The sequence below is a fragment of the Paramisgurnus dabryanus genome, chromosome 16, assembly GCF_030506205.2.
Source record: "Paramisgurnus dabryanus chromosome 16, PD_genome_1.1, whole genome shotgun sequence".
Lineage (NCBI taxonomy): Eukaryota > Metazoa > Chordata > Actinopteri > Cypriniformes > Cobitidae > Paramisgurnus > Paramisgurnus dabryanus.
In genome coordinates, this window is record NC_133352.1 from 32,912,796 (window position 1) to 32,934,326 (window position 21,531).

The following is a 21,531-nucleotide window of genomic DNA, read 5'->3' on the forward strand; positions in this document are numbered from 1 at the left end:
ATGGTTTATTGTTGACTCTATGAATTGTGGGTGATGCTGAAATTCATGCAGGGTAAAATTCTTAGTACTTCCCAAAAAATGCATTGCTGGTAAATGATGACTTCACATTCATAGAAAATTCTGATAATTTACTCACCCCAATGTCATCCAAGATGTTTATGTCTTTATTTGTTCAGTCGAGAAAAAAATGTTTTTTAGAAAAACATTACAAGATTTTCCATATAGTAGACTTTAGTGGACCTCAACAGTTTCATTGCAGCTTCAAATGACTCTAAATGATCCCAACCGAGGCATAAAGTTCTTATATAGCGAAACAATCTTCATTTTCGCTCAAATAAAAGTACTTTTAAACCACAACTTCTTGTCTTGCACTAGCCGTGTGATGCGCCAGCGCAACCTTACGTATTACGTAATCATGTCGAAAGGTCATACGTTACATATGTGAAACGCACACTTGCGGACCATTTTAAACATTAAAGTGACACAAAGACATTAATTATTTATTATCCTTCCACATACAACGTCTGAACGCTCATCTTTCTCCACACTTGAGCAGTAGTTTCGCATACATGACCTTTCAACCCGATTACGATGACGAATATTCCTTTAATAGAGTGCCGCAGAGATTACGTATTTTTTCCGGCCAACCTGGAGGTAAGTTTTTATTGCAAAAATATAAGCTCTGTGTTTAACAAAAGTTTATGACCTTCACAGATGAATACAAATTTTTATACATTTTGAATTGTGAATACATTTCTTTGAAATATAAAAAGTCTAATTTTGACTTCAAAAGTCATAAAAGTTGTATTTATCTGTGAAGACTAACTTGTTGGACAAAACGTGTGAGTGTCGTAAACTCTTGTTAAACACAGAGCTTATTTTTTTGTGATAATCCAAAAGTCTTTTGAAAAAATGAATGTTTTTGCGAGGGAACCAGTATCCCACTAACTTCCGGGTTAGCCTACAAAAATACATCATCCCTGCGGCACTCTATAAATAACATGTTTTAGTCTGAACATAGTGTTTGTTTTTGTGTGTGCTCATAATCGTATATGTAAGGGTTAAGGTATTACAGACATCATCAAATGTACAGCAGACAGATTATTCATTGCTCTTTCTTTACTGCTTTGTTTTGCCCTTAAGCCACCTATAAGTGGTTGTGAACTAAAGGCTATCATATCTTGTGCTTTAGTATGCTTGTGAAAGGATTTCCTTACAACCAGACAACTCACAATTATTGTTTTGTGTCCTGTTAATCTGTTGTACACCTGGGTTTTGTCATTCAAACATCCTGCACAGTGTTCAAGTAATGCAACCCGGCCTGATGGCACGAGGCCAGACTGTAAATGTAACTCCCATGTGTATCTGTACTGCGTGTGATCTAAGATCAGGTTCCTGCATCTACAACCACAATCGCTTTCATCCAGCGGTGACATCAAACAGATTTTGGGTCAGTGTTTTATCTTCATCAGTCTTACCACACAGAACACGTCTGGCTATCGCTTTCCACCCTCATGAGCGGACCAAATCACAGTGTGTGTTTCGTCCCAATCAGCCTACCCTTGTTTTTCACCGGCCAGGAAGATGATTTAACAATGTGTGCCTGTCCTCGCTTTACCTGCAAGATAAGCCAGATTTAGATCTGTAGGGCTATGGGTCCACGTTGAGCTACTTACTCCAGTGCCAGGACCCGCTAGCTGAATTTGCCGGCTCCTTTGGGTGCCTTTTTCTCAGTATTTATTGGACAGTTTAGTTCTTGGTGAAACATATTGTGTATTGTAACTTTGTATTGGCTTTTGGTCATTTAAACTACCTTGGAGTATCATATAAATACTACGGTATGTGTGAATATGGCAATCATACATTGTAGGGATATAGCAGTACCGTGGTACCACCACAGTACTTGGTAAGACTTCTGATTCTGCTTGCTGCCAGTAAAATACAAAATTTACCAGCTGCACATGACATCACACATCAAAGTGTTACATTTTGATTTGTTAGTTGACTTTTCCAAACATCTGTTTAACAGACCTGAAGTCACTGCTGTAACCTTTGACCTTTAACTCACTGGGTTAACCTCTGACTTGTGTCTTCTTACAGGTGATGTTTCTCCTATCAGTATGTCTCCCATCAGCCAATCCCAGTTCATCCCACTGGGAGAAATCCTGTGCCTGGCCATTTCTGCCATGAACTCCGCCCGTAAGACTGTCACTCAAGACACTCTCATCGAGCATCTAGCAACATGCTTTCCAGGTAATGCTCTTTGGCGGTGAAAGCGAACTTTTCTTTGTAAAAAATGTTTATATAATAATTAAGAAAACGGTGCCGCAATGAAAATAATTAAACATCTTAAAACTAGTGTCGATTGTCTGTATGCAAAATATATTTCAATTTGGTGCTGAAATGTAACTGGCATTCAGAAAAATAAATTTATACCGGTTTGAGACAAGTTGAAGCGGACTTGAGCGGACATATTTACACAAAGTGATGTTTTAAAAATTATTATTAAGTGCCACGATTATCCTCGTAAACATTGTCAGTTATGTCTTAAGAAAATGTTAACAGTTCACACTGCAAAAAATGATTTTCAAGAAAAACTTAGTATTTTTGTCTTGTTTTCAGTTAAAATTCTTAATTTAAGATGCTTTTTCTTGATGAGCAAAACGACCCAAGAAAATAAGTGTAGTTTTTAGACCAAAAATATCAAATTTAAGTGATTTTGTGCATAAAACAAGCAAAAAAATCTGCCAATGGGGTAAGCAAAAAATCTTGAACTTTTTTCTTAAACACTAAATTCAAGAAAAATTGATTGGCAGATTTATTTGCTTGTTTTATGCACAAAATCACTTAAATTTGATATTTTTGGTCTAAAAACTAGACTTATTTTCTTGGGTCGTTTTGCTCATCAAGAAAAAGCTTCTTAATTTAATAATTTTAACTGAAAACAAGACAAAAATACTAAGTTTTTTTTTCTTGAAAATCATTTTTTGATTTTTTCAGAAATAACAAGCAAGTGCTCAGTATGTTGGATTCGCGTGCATTGGGTCTTAAAGCAACAGCACCCCAAATAAACTTTGCAGTAGTGTTGGTGTAGATTAGTCAAACAACAATAGCAAGGAAAAAACACTTTTTTTGACTGATTCACTTTTTATAATAAGGATTAATCTATTTTTTATGTGTACAGTACAGACTATGCAGTATTACTTTACATTTGATTGCTTTCAATTCAATTTCTATCCACCTGTTTCTTGAGGTAAATGCGGGGGCCGCCATCTTTGAGCTTTCCCGCTTATGACTTCCGGTGAACCACTAAAGCTAATGGTAGTCTATTGCGAAGGACACAAGGACACAAGTGTGCCGTTTTGACTGGCTGTTTAATGTTAATTATGAAATCCAGGAAGATCGACATAATTTGTGCAGTTAGGGGTTGCCATAATAGCTAATACAAATGCAGTAAATCTCTACAAAACATTTATTTTAACCCCATGCACAAGTGTATGTGGTGCACATGCACTCATGATCTGTATTTACAAATCCATCCAGTAAAACATTTTATAGAAACTACCAGTAAACAAATACAATAATTGTTTAAAAACAACTAATATTATGCTGATAAAAATGCTGATTAAGCTGGTTTATTTATTCTGCTACTATATATTATTACAAAAATGCGATTACATCCTCACTCACTTTCTTCCAAACAAGATCCTCTTAAATCCTGTTTCTCTTAAAGTACGAAGATGTCTCACGATGATTGTCCTCCATTGTTGTTTTGTATTTGTGCATCCCCTCGCTTCCTGTAATCACATCAATACTAGAGCAAGCTCCTGACTGGTTAATGTGGCGCGAATATCCGCCAAAGTTCTGTTTTTTTCAACTCACGTGATTCGCAGGAAACTGAACTTTGGCGGATGCTCACTTCCCGCCACACCATTCGCGTGTACCACGCCACAGGATGCCTAATCGCGTGTTGGCATTTACTTAACATGTAAATTACTCACGCTTAATGCTTCTTCCGCGTCTGGTGTGAACGCACCATTAGCGTTGAGCCCTGCACATTGCTGATATACAGTATATGCGGCCAATGTGCTTTATCTCAAAAAGTTATGAATCTCAAACATGTTCCTTGACCTTATATTCATAAAATAGATATATTTAATGATTTAAACATTACACTTCTTTCTTTTAAATGTGAAATCCAATAATATTAAAAGAATTCCTTCATTATTAGTGTAAGCCTTGATGATGATATATATTATTTATTTATTATTTTATTTATTTAATACATATTTTCGATAAAAAAACAGTTGGTCAATGTGTTTACCATAGTCATTTGTATGTATTGCTTGGCGTACAATTAAACAGAATCTTTAACTTTGCAAAGTGAGATCTGCAAGGAGGTCACCAACATAATGAGAACTGTTGCTGGACACTAGTGATGCAACAATACACTTAGTTCACGGTTCAATACATATTTCGGTTCTTGTTCACGGTTTACGGTTCGGTTTCGGTTCTGATGCCTTGGCCTATTAAAGTGTTTTTAATTATTCTATGCTTAGGTAACAGGAACATTGAGATGTTAAGAAGAAAAAAATACTGGTTTTAATTGCAGTCCTCTTTATTTTATGTAAATGAAAAAATCATCTTACATCTAGTGTATTGATACAATAATATAAGATATAATTAAATAAAGACATATAAAAATGATATCCTGTTCAAACTGGGGAACATGTGAATTCATTACATTACATAAATTGGCCATTTTATATACCTTACCTTAGTAAATTAAACATTGTAAATGAAGGCTATACCTTACTGCACTACTGTTAAGTCCAACATCATGCTGTCTGTGTAGAAACCAAAAATGCGTTCCTCAAACAACATTACTGGTGGGATTTATTTTAGCATCATGCGCATTCTCTTCTTGAGTTAAACTTTTTCAACTTGCGCAGAAGACGTGTTTGAGGCAAATAACGCGCGTTTGCATCAATAACAAGCCCAATTTGCGTCATTCGCATTGCCCCACGCGAATTTGCATCTTTACATTGATGTTGTATGTAATCTACACGCGCAAATAATTAATCCACACCTCAGATTTAAAAGTCAGTCGTTCTGCTGCTTTTTGTTGTCGTATTTCTGTTGGGTGTGTGTGCACGCGAATGAAATCTGACACCAGCATTGCAAGCAGAGTTCAAGCAGAGTTAACGCAGGTAGCGCACAGTGACTGGATATCAACTCGCTGTGGCGTTTATAAGAGTGCAGATCACGCGCATGCGCACATTAACAAAAGTGCAGGGAATATAAAACTGACAGATTTGGATGGATAAACCGAAAAACCGCAATTCACCTGCGCGTATTGGACCGTGGGGGTCGAACCGAACGGTTCAATAATGTATTGAGAATTGTGGCATCCCTACTGGACACTGAAACAGACGTGAATGTCCGAGATAAGCGACCGGCTGTTTTTCTCAATTGGATTAGACGGTCGCTTAAGTGTCTTTGCGTTTTTGCGTGCATGTGTGTTTGAGGGAGTTAGAGAGTGTTTGTACGGATGAATTAGGATTGCACCTCATTGACAGTGAAACTAAGCAGGCAACCATGATGTAAGTACAGGCAACCTTTTTCCATATCAGTGCCTCCATATACTAAAGACATGCACAGGCCCTGCTGAAAATAACAGCCCAAACCATCATGAATTAGGTTTGGTTTCCACTTTACGATAAAGAAGCCTGAATGAGCCACAGGCATACTATGTGAAACTGACTGTATGGGACCGTATGTTTACCTTTGAAACTCACATATGTGCATAACCTTATAGCCCTGATTTGTTTAATATTGACTGAGTAAGGTCATGTCATGTCAATTAAAATCAATGGCTATATTAAACTTTAATACTCTTAATCTGAGATTTTAGCCTGGATTTTACAGAAAGGGTCACATACCACATCTTCTTCATGTGTGTTTGGACCTGGACTGGTATATAGCAGAGACAGGGACTTATCTCACAGAACCTCCCCTTGAAACATAGAGATTTGAACGGGTGTTTATTACTGAAGTGGAGGGAATTGCGTCACACCGGGCTGGATTTAAGGACTTCATGATGTAATGGAGAGTAATGTCAGCGGAGAAGCAAAGCTCTGTCAGGCAGATAGGGAGGGAGGACAGTCATCACTGTACAGCATTTGTACGCGGCATTATACACACCAGTTTATATCGTATCAAACAGGGCCAAATGTCAACAAGGTTATATAATGAATAGTTAATCCCTCACTCTGTTGTTACAAACCTATATATATTTCTTTGTTGTGATGAACGCAAAGGAAATATTTGAGGAATGTTTGTAACCAAACCAAGCACCATTGACAAAAAAATTATACTATGGAAATTACTGGTACTTCTGATCGGTTTGGTTCCAGTAATGTTAACGTTTGATTTCTGTAGTTTTGGTATACTAGGCCTGATCCTTTTTTTGTCTCTTTCTGGTAGGCGTCCCCACTCCGAGTATGGAGATTCTTCGGCACACGCTCAACATGCTGGTCCGAGAGCGGAAGATCTACCCCACCCCGGAGGGTTATTTCATTGTCACCCAGCAGACATACTTCATCACGCCCTCCCTCATTAGGACTAACAGCAAGTGGTACCACCTGGACGAGAGGATACCGGAGCGCATGCAACAACAACCGTGTGCCTCCCCTCATTCAGGGACCATGACACCCTCCACATCCGGATGCGTCCGGGAGAGATCTCACCACAAGAACCACAGCGACTCCTACAACAACACCTACCGGGAGGACGTGCCCAGCACACATACCTCAACCTTACAGAGAAGGTCTAAGGAGCACAAAGAGCATTCTCCTGTGTCCCCGCCCCCTCAACAGTCATCAGAGAAAAGTAAAAGTACACTTAGTTTTCCATTTAAAACAGAGACGAACAGTAAAAGCAAAGATGGAAGCAGCAGCAGTGGGGAGAAGCAGTCCAAGAAATTTGGACTGAAGCTCTTTAGGCTAAGTTTTAAGAAGGACAAGACAAAACATCTAGCTACATTCTCCGCTCAGTTCCCACCAGAGGAGTGGCCACTGCGCGACGAGGAGACACCCACTACGGTTCCAAGAGAAGTTGAGATGGAGATTATACGTCGGATAAACCCGGATCTAACGGTGGAAAACCTGGCTCGCCACACGGCCGTGATGAAGCGGCTAGAGGAGGAGAAGGCGCAACGGAACAAAGCGAACTCCTCTGCCCAGCACAGCGCCCGCAACAAACGAAGTCGCAGTCATCGCAAGACCCAGCAGGGCAAGGCCTCACGTTCCCATAGTAAAACACGGGCGTCCAGGGGGGACCCTTCTGAAGGATCTAATCTGGACATAACCTATGACAGGGATTACAAATTCTATAGTTCCTCATTGGTACGTTCTCCGCGTGAAACCATGATGTCCATGGAGCGGAACAGGGGAAAGTATATGGTACACAGCAACCCCAATATCGTGGAGTCTCATTTTACCACGGCTCCAGAATGGGATGTTTCTGGGGAACTGGCAAAGCGGAGGACAGAGATGCCATTCCCTGAACCCTCAAGGGCACAGTCAAATTCGAAGGTACATCGAAGTCATAGTCATACGCAAGAAAGAAAATCAAGAAACGAGAGGTCGGACAAGGCCAAAGAGAGGTCACGCTCCATGGACAACTCCAAGGGACCGCTCGGTGGTCCGTTCTTAGGTGATCCAGAAGACTTTGAGTGCAGTCCTGATGACAGAAGTCGATATTACACCGATGACGGTACTTTGAGGGCATCCGCACAGTCGACCCACTACTCTCGTATTATGCACTCTGCTGCTAGATTGCACTCTGATGTTTGTGTGCCTGATGTTGGAAGAGGAACCTCGGAGGATGCCGTGCTTTACAGGACGCTGGAGAAGAGTAAAAGCAGGGACAGTCTTCCCGCTTACAACGACCTGAAGTCTTGCTCTCCTAAAATGTCCATGGATGATTATTTCCAGTGCACTGCAGCGAATGAAGTTTCTCTCTCTGCCCCATCTTCTCTCGTAAAACCCAGCCATGACTTTATAGACAGCGTCTGGAAGGGAATCTCCACGGACAGAACGACTCCTCACCTAGCCCCGCCCCACCCTATGGAATATAAAGAGGAAACCGCAATAGGGCAAAGTAGTATTCCCATAGCGATCACGAGCCAGACTCCCGAGCCGATCCCCAACGGACGATTATCGCACCAACACAATCCAGACTCTGGTGACTTGGACAACATGCCTGAGGTTTACGGCCAGGAAACTTTGTTCAAACCCCCAGACTATGTGGAGAACAGCTTTTCAAGGCCAGGTACGATAGGTAGGTCTTCTCACACGAAGTCCGCAGAGGCGCTGGAGACTCAAGAGCATTTCGAGCAACCTCTTCCACTGACCGTGCCACCTTCCTCTGGTCAAGATCAGGCTTCGTGTGCAGAAAACACTTTTGACTACTACAACGTATCGGACGACGAATCTGAGGAGACTAGTCATAAGAATAGGGTGCAAGAGAAGGTTCGAGAAGAGGGGGGAACCATGCAATGGCTGTTGGAGCGAGAAAAGGAGAGGGACCTGCAACGCAAATTCGAAAAGAACCTCACCTTTTTAAACCCCAAGCAAGGTGAGGGTAACAACAGCCAAAAATCGGTTCACTCTACCCGTTTGGACAGTATGGACTCCAGCAGTGTAACTGTGGATAGTGGATTTAATTCGCCACGGTAAGGCACTCAGGGCCACTTTAAGGGTTTGTTGTATGTGTTTTGTTGGTGATTAGGTGCTTTTGAAATGATGGGTATGCTATTCTATGAATAGATTATGAATGTTTTTTTACTCAGTGTTAACTCACAAGAACTCTTAGGTTTTCTTTGCATTTATAGACATGGAGGCAGGATTCTGTAGGGTGTAATTATAATTCATGCAAACATTTTTCTTTTAACTACTATTAAGCAGTCGTAACAACCTCAGTGAATGAGATTAAGCCCAGCAACATACTCTATGCAGACACAAAAGCTTTTGGATGTTGCATTACAAGTAGTGATGCACCGAATGTTCATATCAGGCGTCTTTATCTGTGGATTTAAAGGGTTTAAAAGATTACCCCACGTTCATAAAAAAAGATAATTTACTCACCCCCATGTCATCCAAGATGTTTATGTTTATTTATTTTTTTTGTTCAGTCGAGAAGAAGGTTTTTGAGGAAATCATTTCAGGATTTTTCTCCATATAGTGGACTTTATTGACCTCAACAGTTTACAGTTTAAAATTGCAGTTTCAATGCAGCTTCAAAGGGCTCTAAACCAGTGGTTCTCAAACTTGGGGCCGCAAGATGGAGCCGAAGGGCCCCAGTTTTATGACATTATATAAAATTAAATAAAATTAAAATGAATGTTTTATGTTATAAATGTTCTTTGGAGGGCCGTGAAGGGGTACACAAAGGTGATCGCACATAGAAAAATTCTGAGGACCACTGCTCTAAACAATTCCAACCGAGGCAAAAGGGTCTTATCTAACGAAACAATCGTCATTTTCGCAAAAAAATGTACTTTTAAACCACACTAGCAGTGTGATGCGCTAGCGCGACATTACGTATTACGTAATCATGTCGAAAGGTCACGAACGACGTATGTGAACTTACCGCTCCAATGTTTACAAGTGTGGAGAAAGAGGACCGTTTCGACGTTGTTGTATACTAATTAATGTCTTTGTGTCAGTGTATTGTTTAAAATGGTCCGCAAGTATGCGTTTCACATATGTAACGCGTGACCTTTCGATGTGATTACGCAATATGTAAGGTCGCGCTGGCGCATCACACGGCTAGTGCAAGAGGGGAGATATCATTTTTTTGTGTAAATATGCATCAGTTGGGATCGTTTACAGCGCTTTGAAGCCTCATTGAAATTGCAAACTGTTGAGATTAACTAAAGTCCACTATATGAAAGAAAAACTTAAATGTTTTCCTCAAAAAACTGAATTTCTTCTCGACTGAAGAAAGAAAGACAAACATTTTGGAGGACACGGGGGCTAGAAAAAAAAAGGATTTTTTTATGAAAGTGGAGTAATCTTTTAACAAACCTAAGTCCTAAAAGAGGCAATACTTACTTTCAGATGTCTGTGCCATTAAAACTAATGTGATATCCTTTCTGTAGCTAGCTATACCTATGTCAAGCAAACTCACTTTTAAGCTGTGCAATTGTGCTAAACAAGAAAACTGATGGTTTACATGAATTCAACACAAATTTGTTTCTGTTACATGTCAGCTAAAAGCATTCACGTTAGTTGAACAAGTACACTTGTGTAGAGTATGTTTCAGGTCTGTTGTATTATAAATCACGTGTTCATTAAAATGGGAGATGCCTTAACATGTGATAGAGACCGATACCACCTTAATTTAGGTCAACCACTACGTTGTAACTGCAATATTTGAAAGGGTTTAAACCATTTTTTTAATTGAATTTACGTTTGCTTGTTTATATTTTAAGTGTCCATTTTGTTTAAATGAGCGTCTTTTGTATTCCTGTAAATGCTGCATTGTTGCATCGTGTGTTCTTATTCAAACTCCAATAAACCGTAACAATATAAAACATATAAGCACACTTGAATCACTGTATCGAACAATATGTGATATATATATGTGGCCTTAACAAATAATAATTCATTTGGAGTTGTCGCCTTGAGCACATGATATGACTTATTTGCAGCTTTACATACCGTTACCCTTCAACCTGCACCCTGACCTCTGTCCTGATGTCTTTCCAATGTCTGAAACCTCTCATACTAAAAACTGTAGACGTCTTCATGCTCGCAGTGCAATAATATTGACTCGGAAGCCTAAACGTTGGACTCGAATAACCTCTTTTGCAGAGGAAGTCTAACCTTAGATTTTAAATGTCAGAAATTTACAACATGCATTGAAGAATCTGATCGTTTGAAGTGCATTTTTTACTGAATGTGTTTAAAAAAATGTGATTGGATGAAGAACAAACAAGCACTGTATTGTTGATCAGGCTGATGAGACATTTCAAACATTTGAGGAAACTAAATGTGCCCCCATCGTTTTGTTTTGTAAATTGTAAATGTTTGTTTTTCCACAAATTAAATTGTTTTTCATACAGTGGTTTATTTGCAGTATTTATCCTGTGTATGTGGGTTTGTTTTTGGTGTTGTTATTGTTTTCCTGTGTTTTACCCTCTTTTACTTCGGTGCAAAGTCTTAGTCAAAACATGATCAAGAAAGTTAGAGCTAAAATCGTCTTTTTTAAAAACAAGTTAAGTTTCTTCCAAACATTATCCGATTAAAGGCAAATATTATTTTATTAACTCCCTGGGCTCACATCTAAAGTCCCTGTGAACAGGAAGTCGCAATCGATTTGACGATTTTAGCGTGAAACAGTATTCCACACGAGAAATATAGCAGGCATGACTTGTGGGTTTTTTTTGTAAATAAATTGAATATTAAAGCAGGTTTCTTCATTTAGAAATCGATCTTTGGAGACGGGGTTAAACTGACGTCAAACTGATGTCATCAGGAAAGGATCGCCACACAAATAAAATTATAACAAACACTGCAATATTGCATAAATAAGTAAGAATTGTCCGTTTTGATTTCATGGGGACTTTAATGTGTACACCCAGAAAACAAATAAACTATGGAAAGTTTCCTTGTAATGGCCACAAAACCAGACATAAGGGTACTTTATTTTTTTAAATAATGATTTCTACATCAGCTAAATGAACAAGCTTCCCATTGATGTATGTTTTGTTAGGATAGGAAAATATTTTGCCGAGATGCAAATAAAATCTGGAATCTGAGGGTGCATAAAAATCTAAATATTGTGAAAATCGCCTTAGCAACACATATTACTAATAATAAATAATTTTTTTATAACAATGGTAATGGAAAGAAACGGTAGGAAACGTACAAAATATCTTTACTTAGTATCTTAATATTTTTTTTTTTACATAAAATTCGATAATTTGCTTCTTATGTTTTGTGGTCCATGGTCACATATTATTGTAAATTATATTAAAAACTTGTTTAAATAGTCTTTTCCCTGTAAAGGGTAAAATCATAACACAAATTTTTAATTGATAAATATTTAAACTACTAATAAAAACCTGTACTGAAGAGAGTAAAGAGTTTAAAAAATGGTTAGAATTAAAATACACATTTTTCTGACATTAAAAACCCAAATTTGCAGTTTATAATGTATTGCAGTATTCACAATTAAATTACGCCAAAAGAGAAAAAAAAGACTGTTTACATCGGCATCTGACAGAGAGTAAAGAAAATGAATCGTCAAAGCAGAAAGTGCGTTGATGAGATGTTTTTTAAACAGCTGAAATGAGTTTAAGTTAAAGCTTAATGAAAACAGCAAGTTCAGTCATCTTCTATTCTCTGATTTTATTTACTCCCACAAACGTACATTCATATGTAGATTAATTCACCCTTTCAAATGAGTGCAGTCACGTTTCAAAAAGATTTCATTACATGTGCAGATGTGTTTAACACAACCCGTGTAAAAATAACTCTTGTTTAGTCCTGCATTGAACAGTGGACATGTTTAGGCATATCTATCTATTGACAAGTGCCAAAATCCATCCATGGCTCTTAACTTTTATAAGTGCTTTTTTATGTTTGTATTCCTTATCATGTCATGGTCTTTATGCTATCCTTTACTTCTGTATTATTGTTTCTCTGCTTTTCTGTACTGTATTTACTTTCCTCTTGATGCTAATAAGACACTCTGGTTGTTAAAGGGACAGTTCATCTAAAAATAAAAAACACATTTCAGATTTACTGACCCTTACAGTATGTTTTGCCATGAGACTTACTCTCTTCGGTGAAATACATTTTTGAATAATATATTGTCTTTCTATATACACTCTTAAAATAAAGGTGCTTTACAATACCATAGAACAACCAGTTTTTGGCTAAATGCTTCCATCAAGAACCTTTATCTGAATGGCACCTTTATTTTTAAAAGTGTACTGTCATTGGAATAAATGGAAATTTGGGTTGTTAAGCTCCAAAAATACTCAATACAATTTTTAAAGTGTACCATATGACAGTATATATGGTAATTTTTCATCTTTTCACCTTCGTGTTTTACAGAAGACAGTTACACAGGTTTGGAAAGACATACTGTTAAAAAAAGGAAAACAGCTTACTTTTCTGAGTACTTAAAAATATTAGTTGACACATTTTTACACACTTTTTTTGAGTTAACTAATATTTTTAAAATTAATTAACTCAAAATTTGAAGGCAAGCCGTTAACTTGCTAACAACATTTTTGAGTTAATTTAACTTAAAAAATATAAGTTGACCATTTTACACACTTTTTTAATTTGAATTAACTCAAAATTTTAAGCCAACCCAGTAACTTACTTTTTAAGTTAATTCAACTTAAAAATATAAGTTGACAGTTTTACACACTTTTTAAGTCAACTGATATTTTTAATTTGAATTAACTTAAAATTTTAACCCAACCCAGTAACTTACTTTTTTAAGTTAATTCGAACTAAAAATAAGTTGACCGTTTTACACACTTTTGAGTGAACTAATATTTTTAATTTGAATTAATTCAACATTTTAAGGCAACCCGCTAACTTACTTTTTTAAGTTAATTTAACTTAAAAAAATAAGTTGACCATTTTAAACACTTTTTATTTAACTAATATTTTTAATTTGAATTAATTCAAAATTTTAAGGCAACTCGCTAACTTACTTTTTAAGTTAATTTAACTTAAAAAAATAAGTTGACCATTTTAAACACTTTTTTATTTAACTAATATTTTTAATTTGAATTAATTCAAAATTTTAAGGCAACCCACTAACTTACTTTTTTAAGTTAATTTAACTTTAAAAAAATAAGTTGACCATTTTAAACACTTTTTTATTTAACTAATATTTTTAATTTGAATTAATTCAAAATTTTAAGGCAACCCGCTAACTTACTTTTTTAAGTTAATTTAACTTAAAAAAATAAGTTGACCATTTTAAATACTTTTTTAGTTAACTGATATTTTTAATTTGAATTAACTCAAGATCTTAAGGCAACCCGCTAACTTACTTTTTTAAGTTAATTTAACTTTTAAAAAATAAGTTAACCATTTTAAACACTTTTTTATTTAACTAGTATTTTTAATTTGAAATAACTCAAGATTTTAAGCCAACCCAGTAGCTTACTTTTTTAAGTTAATTCAACTTAAATATATAAGTTGACAGTTTTACACACTTTTTTAGTTAACTGATATTTTTAATTAACTCAAAACTTTAAAGGCAACCAGGTAACTTACTTTTTGAGTTCATTCATTTAAAAAAAATTAGTTAACTCAAAACTAATTTAAATTTAAAGGCAACATAGGAACATACTTTTTTTAAGTTGAACCCACAAATCATTTTTTACAGTGCAGGAGTAAATAATATCAGAATTTATATTTTAGCTGAACGGTCTCTTTAACCTAGCCAGTTCACATCTTTGTCCCTTTTTTAACCTGTTACTGATGTATTTTCCATTGCTGTTATCTTCATAACACTGTTTCATTCTATTTCTCTTTCCTTGTGCTTTCTTACTGCTTTAGCACACGGGAAAGTCTCGCTTCAAACACTTCAAGTAATGTGGAAAATAGCAGACGCCAGAATATGGCTTTGAGTCCGGGACATATCGGCACCAAAAGACCCCCACCGCCCTACCAGCCCCCCAGCTTCCGTACCATTCGCGAGCCGCCCGCCAGTCGCACCGAGAAACAGGCCTCCATCACCAGCGTGTAGTGACGGGGACCTGCAGGGGGCGACACCCGTTAACCTGTTCTTTACTGGGACTGTTACAATCTGACTGACAGGACATTTCGAGTTAGTGTGAAGATTATTTCAGCTGTAAAACAGAAAGTGTTTGGAAACAGTTTGTCATGATTCACTGGGGGTATCTTGTAGGTTTTTTGTAACAAATACTGCTGCATACATACGAGTCATTTCATTAGGACAACATTTGAGGTGATCATGTTTGGGATCAAATCCTTAATTTAACACATTTGTAGGTGTCCTTTATAGCTTAATGTATCCACTACGGGTCGTATTGGTCTTCTGATTCAGACTAGCTGCGTTGCCTCTGCCTATTCGTTCATTACCGCCGAGCTTCATTCTGTAATCTCAGGTCCTTCTGAATTTTACTAACCTAACTAACTGGAGGTTCATATTCGATGGCCACGATAATCTCTGTTAGAGGAAAATCTGAACAAACTATAGGTCTCCTCTTCTGTTTTCGATCATTTTATCCTTGTGTACTGTCGGCTGTTGTGGGATATCTCTGTAGTTTAAAACTCAATAAAACACCGCCATGGCATTATTCCTTCAAAAGTACCCATTTAAATACTATTGGTGCTTTATCATTGAATGGCCGTTATTTAAAAGATCCATTTTTTATTTTCCATTTTAACCAGGTGCTCTCTAATACAGAACAAGACACACATTGCTACCTCCACAATTTGTACAGTCGCATAGAGGAAGACAAGTGATTTCCATCCCGCATCTCAGATCTCTGCTGTGTTAGACGAACACTATCAGCTTGCAAACTGTGAATGTACTGCTACTGCTTTTCAGTCACATCTAGATCATTTATAATCTTGGTCATGTCAAAGCGTTAGTAAGATACTGTTCTCATTGTAATAGAGAGACTTTGTAATCGTATAGGACCCGTGTAGAATGGCATATCTCTAGCCATGTTCAATTATTTATGTATTATTTATTATTTCAATTATATTTTTACAGTTCTTTTATTTTAATAGCAATTCATGGAAACCACTAGAACAATATATAACTGATTTTTGACACATGGGACAAAACATGTTTTATAGTTTCATCTACCAATAGTATAAAATAGCATTTTAATAAAAGATGCTATAGGAGGATCGTAACATAACATAACACGTACAATTACATTTTTACCTTGTTTTTATTTGTATTATGTTAAAATAATGACATTAGACTGAAAAAAATGCTGGGATATTTTAAACCCAGCGTTTGGTCAGAAAGGGACAAACCTAACCGTTGGGTTAAATCAGGGGTGTCAAACATACAGGCCCGCATGATGATTTATAATTAAATATTAAATACATATATTTAAAACTCTTTCAGGCAGGACGTGTCTAGTTTAAAAAGGCGACATGCGAAAAGCGGCGAAACGCGGAGAGTTTCACAGATGGTCGTAGACGGACCTCAATTAGTTCTAAGCTTGAGTAATTTACATGTTAAGTCAATGCAAAGATGCGATTAGACATCCTGTGGCGTGATACATGCGAAAGACGGGTTTCGTGAATGAATCGCATTAACTCAAAATGTTCAAGCATCCATCTACATGCGAATAGCGTGATTTGCATCTGCATCTGGTGTGAACGCACACTTAAGGTACATTCACGTTATAAGCGACTAGCAGTAGCAGAGCGACGCAATCTCATTGATTTCAATGGAAGCTCAGTGACATGAGCGACAATGACCGTTGACGGCTGGATGGGCGTGTCCAGTCGCGCAACAAAGTTCAGAAATGTTTAACTTTATGCAAATTATTAGCGACATTCGGGAGCGACTACCAATGAGAACGAAGCAGGGGAGTTCACGTCATCCGTCTCGCGTCATTTACTGGGGTGGACGTTACTCATTTTATGACAACCAGAGATAGAAACGCCTCTTTTGAAAGAGACGAGCGACACACAGCGACAAAGTCGCTTATAATGTGAATGTACCTTAAGGCTGCATCCGAAATCGCATACTGTGACAGATAAAAATAGTAGGTACTATATAGTATGAATATGGAAGTATGATAAATTACGTGACATACGTCATCATAACAAGTTAAAACAAGCGCAATTCAACCACAAGGGACAGCTGTTTAACTCTTTCACCGCCATTGACGAGATATCTCATCAATTAAGAGAAAACGCTTCCCCGCCAATGACGAGATTTTCTGTCTTTCCGCAATACCGCTATTATCCACCAGGTGGCGCCCTTCCGCAACTTTTTAAACCCGGAAGTATTGCCCTATGGCAAGCGGCTGCATGTCCGTGTCTGTTTTAAGGATCGCTCTGAATGGGATCTCTATGAAAAGTCCGTCACAAAAATGGAATTATCTCTGCTTTTTGCTTAAAATGTGGTGTTTTTACAGAAACCTACCCATATTCAAAAGCTGATTACAAAAGAACCACTGAAGGTAGGATGAAATGTTTTTTTTTTTTTTGAAAGCAGAGGGTCTGTTCTTTCATTTGGTATATTGTATGTTTATATATTTAAAGAAGAACATTTTCTGGAAGGCATTAAACTTTGGTGAAAAGCATGAAAAACGCTGGCGCTGGCTGGCAACTTTTTTTTAAAAACGCTGGCGGTGAAAGAGTTAATATATGTATTTGCATTTGAATAGAGGCGCGTTACCGCTTTCAGGCATTTTTTAATAAAATGCCTCTCTGTCATCTTGTTCGTTGGATAACTCCTCTCCATCGAATGAACACTTCGGTATCTTGCCGGAAGTAGTAGGTCATCCGCGACATACTACTCACCACGCCTACTGCTTTTCGGCTACTATATAGTATGGAAGTAGGTGGTTTCAGACGCAGCCAATGGTTTAAAAAGTAATCCGGCCCTCACATGGTGACGTTATTTTCCATCCAGCCCTCAACCTAATATAAATTTGACACCCCTGGGTTAAATTAACCCTAAAATATTTACATTTAATGGATATATAATGGGTTAAAACAACCCAGCATAGGTTAAATTACAACCCAACGGGCAGGGTTCATCCCTTTTTGAAGTAGAATGAACTAACAAAATAAAAGCTGATAAAACGATATGGTTAGTTCATGTTATCAAATGCTTTTACAGCCGATAACAAGTACAACCTTATTGTAAAGTGTTACCAAACTTTAAGGGGACGTTTCCCGGACCGGGTTTATCTTAATTCAGGACTAGGCCTGAGATATATTAAGACATTTAAGTAGTTTTACAAATATACCTTACAAAAAACAATACTGGTGTTCATCTTGAAACAAAACAATGCCACTGATAAGATATGTTAATATAAGTCGTTTATAAATTAAGGAAGCTCAAACATGCATTTTAGTCTGGGACTAAGATAAGCCCTGTCCGGGAAACTGCTTCTTAGTGTTAAAATGATATCTCCAATTAATAAAAAAAAAAATGCCAAGTATTTGACGAGACAGTGCCTGCGTTTTAGTATCTTACAAAACTTACCAGTTGAACATTAAACACATTAAATAAACATACACTGTTTATTTCTCTCTACATAAACAAATATTTTCAGCTTGTTTTGTCCCAGTAGTCAACAATCGGTTCTTTATACATTTTTGGTACGTTTTCAATTATAAATGAATCGGTCTAAAACATTTTGTGAAATGAGGTTTAACTGTACCATTTAGTAAACATCTGTCACAATGTATCTCTGAGCAGAAGTTCAGTCATATAAACTCCAGATCGGATTCTTGGACAGTAAAATGTCACGTTACTAAATAAACACATAAACTACAGGCAGGATTACCTTGTGATACCATTTTTGCACTAATGCCTGTTCTCTGGTGACTGTAAAAGTAAAAAAGGAAGAAAACATCCGAACGGATGTGCTGTGAATAATGAACATATTTCATACGAAATACTGATAGTCCATGAAATGTCTTCCCTGAACATGATGGATTTCTTATGGTTCTCAATAACATTGTTCCTTATTGTGACATTACGTCATTCTGTAAGAGATGGCTATCTGTCAAGCTGAGTATAAAAACCTACAAGGGGAATTTTTTTGGTAAAGTCTATAATATTTCAGAGGTTCCCCAGTTGTGTAGTTGTGCTGTTAAATGTTTTAGTGTACTAAATTCATTCCTTAGGGATTGTGTAACTTTTTAAGACAATAAAATAACATGTTTAAATTAATTATAACTCTTGCGTTTGATGTATTGAAAATCACAAAGCCTTTTGAAAGTCTTCTTGTATATTATTTATTATAGCTCCAGAGGGAGCTTAGCATTACAAAATAAACCTTGGACATTAGAATGGGTTAACGTTTAAAAACGTTTCCATAACAATGTGTGAGCACATTCGAATGTCTTGCATTGGGGCTGTGGACTGATAAAAATCAAACAATTAGGAAACTAAAATGTGTTACACAAGATTTCTAATACAGTTGATTTGTTTTAGCTTTAAATAAATAACACACACAATGAATTAAACTGCACAGTGAATTAAAAGTATGGGGAAAAAATGTAAAATGTATTACTTTTAAGCTTAGTCAGGACTTGTTCAGCATAATGGTGATGTTATCACTGTCACAGAAAATTAAGCAATTTCTTTTTGTTGAGATTATTTTTGTGCCGATAAAAATGAACGCAAACTTTCAAGAAATGCACAAAGATGTAAAACGAAAAAAAAGGAAAAACATTCTGAAAATAATCAACTCAAAAGGCAACAATTGTGAATCGTAAATGCAAAGTGTAAACAAAAACACTGGCAGTGAATGAATAAATCTTGATTTGCTGAAAGATGCTTTAAAACGGTTAAAGGTGCCAAAGAATGCATTGAAATAATCTGTTAAAGGGGACAGAGAATGAAAAACTATTTTTACCTTGTCTTTGTTGAATAATGGTAGTCTATCCACATTCACGAACATACAAAAAGTGCTAGACATGCTAAACATCTCAGTCTCATAGAAATTCCTCTTTTAGAAATGTCAGCTAGAAAACGGCCCAATCTGAAAAACTGATGCTTATGACATCACAGGCATCTAACTGCCCCTCCACTTTAAAATAATTGGCTACATTTTTTGAGTGGCAGCAAAGTCAGCCAATCAGTAATGAGATTGCAAGTTAAGCCAGTAGGGGGAGCCAAATAGGTGCAAAACCACTTGTTTAAAATCCCCCACCGTAATAGAGCTATCTGAGAGAGGTTTTTAGGAAGCTTCTAAGGCATTACAGACCCAAACAAAAAAGTTTTTGTCTACATGTCACATCACAGAACAAGGATAAATACCCCGTTCAATCATTCTATGTCACCTTTAAATGGTTCTCTTATATTTTCATAGAAGGTATGTGGCTTTATTAAGTGCAAAAAATAATCCAGAGACGGTTTTACATGTCTATTTTAACCCTAGGATTTGCTTTTAAAATAAAATGGTCTATTATTACCTTATTTGAAAGGGTCATGAATAATAATGTTTGAGCTCTGCTCTGATTGGCTGTTTCTCAGAGCAGCTCCTTTCAGTAGCTCTTTGTTTGTGTACCTGGTAATAATCACGTTGTGGGAACCAATTGTCCCCACAAAAATAGGAATACCAGTATTTTTGTGACCTTGTGGGGACATTTTGAGGTCCCCATGGGGAAACAAGCTTATAAATCAAACAGAATGATGTTTCTTGAAAATGTGAAGTAGCAGAAAGTTTTCTGTGATGGTTGGGGGAAGGGAATAGAATATACATTTTGTACAGTATAAAAACCATTACGTCTTTGGAATATCCCCACAAAACATGGAAACCTGTGTGTGTGTGTGTGTGTGTGTGTGTGTGTGTGTGTGTGTGTGTGTGTGTTTGCATAGTAACAAAATTGTACTTAATTTAATGTGTAATCTAATGTTGGGGCTAGGGATGCTTAACGATTAATCGCGATTAATCGATAGCAGAATAAAAGTTTTTGTTTACATCATATATATGTGTGAACTGTATATAATAACTTTGTATAAATAAATGCACACACATGCATGTATATATTTAAGAAATGTTTACATGTGTGTATACATTTGTATATTTATTTATAATTTATATTATATATAAATATAAATACCTAATATATAAATGTATTTTTTTATTATAATTATACATGCATGTGTGCATATTAATATATACATAATTATTATACACAGTTCACACACATATATGATGTAAACAAAAACTTTTATTCTGCTAACGATTAATCCCGATTAATCGTTAAGCATCCCTAGTTGGGGCATACATCTCGACTGTGACATCACAGTTGGTGTTATGTTGAGATAAGCCTGTTTTCCAGAGGCCTTTTGCATGCACGAGGTTTACATTAGAAAGGGGGAAACAAATTTGTCTAATACAGGGTTCACACCAGACGCAGTGGAGGCGGCAAGCGCGAGTGATTTACATGTTAAGTCAATGCAAAGACGCGATTAGGCATCCTGCGGCACGATGCAAATGGCACAGAACACGCGGCATGGCTGCCGTGTTCTGCCCGAATTGAGCGTTGGCGCGGAAAACACGCAAGTTGAAAAATCTGAACTTCGCCGAGTTTCCGAGCCGCGTTAACCAATCAGGACCTTGCTGTAGTAGTGATGTGAATACAGGAAGCGAGCGGAGTGGGGTACAGTCGCAGAAGCACCTCCCATGACGCTAATTTCCGCGTGAATGTCTCGAATGACTAGAATTTCACATGCGAATGAAGCAAGTAAACTCACATTTTCAAGCGTCCAACTAAGCGCGAATTTTGCCGCCTCTACCGTGGC

The 21,531-nt window shown here is 37.0% G+C and overlaps 1 protein-coding gene across 6 annotated transcripts in view; it reads left to right on the forward strand.

Moving 5' to 3' along the window:
* Positions 1-20,442, forward strand: part of stox2b (storkhead box 2b) — a 93,454-nt gene extending 73,012 nt beyond the window's left edge. For 2 of the 6 annotated variants that reach the window (XM_065275277.2, XM_065275283.2), the window contains exons 2-4: positions 2,101-2,253; positions 6,487-8,737; positions 14,601-20,442. In XM_065275277.2, coding sequence (XP_065131349.1) covers positions 2,101-2,253; positions 6,487-8,737; positions 14,601-14,790 — 2,594 coding nt within the window. In that variant the 3' untranslated portion in view covers positions 14,791-20,442. The remainder of the gene's footprint in view (positions 1-2,100; positions 2,254-6,486; positions 8,738-14,600) is intronic. The other 4 variants (XM_065275280.2, XM_065275281.2, XM_065275278.2 and 1 more) reach the window with 3 other exon arrangements.
* The last annotated feature ends 1,089 nt before the right edge of the window (positions 20,443-21,531 follow it).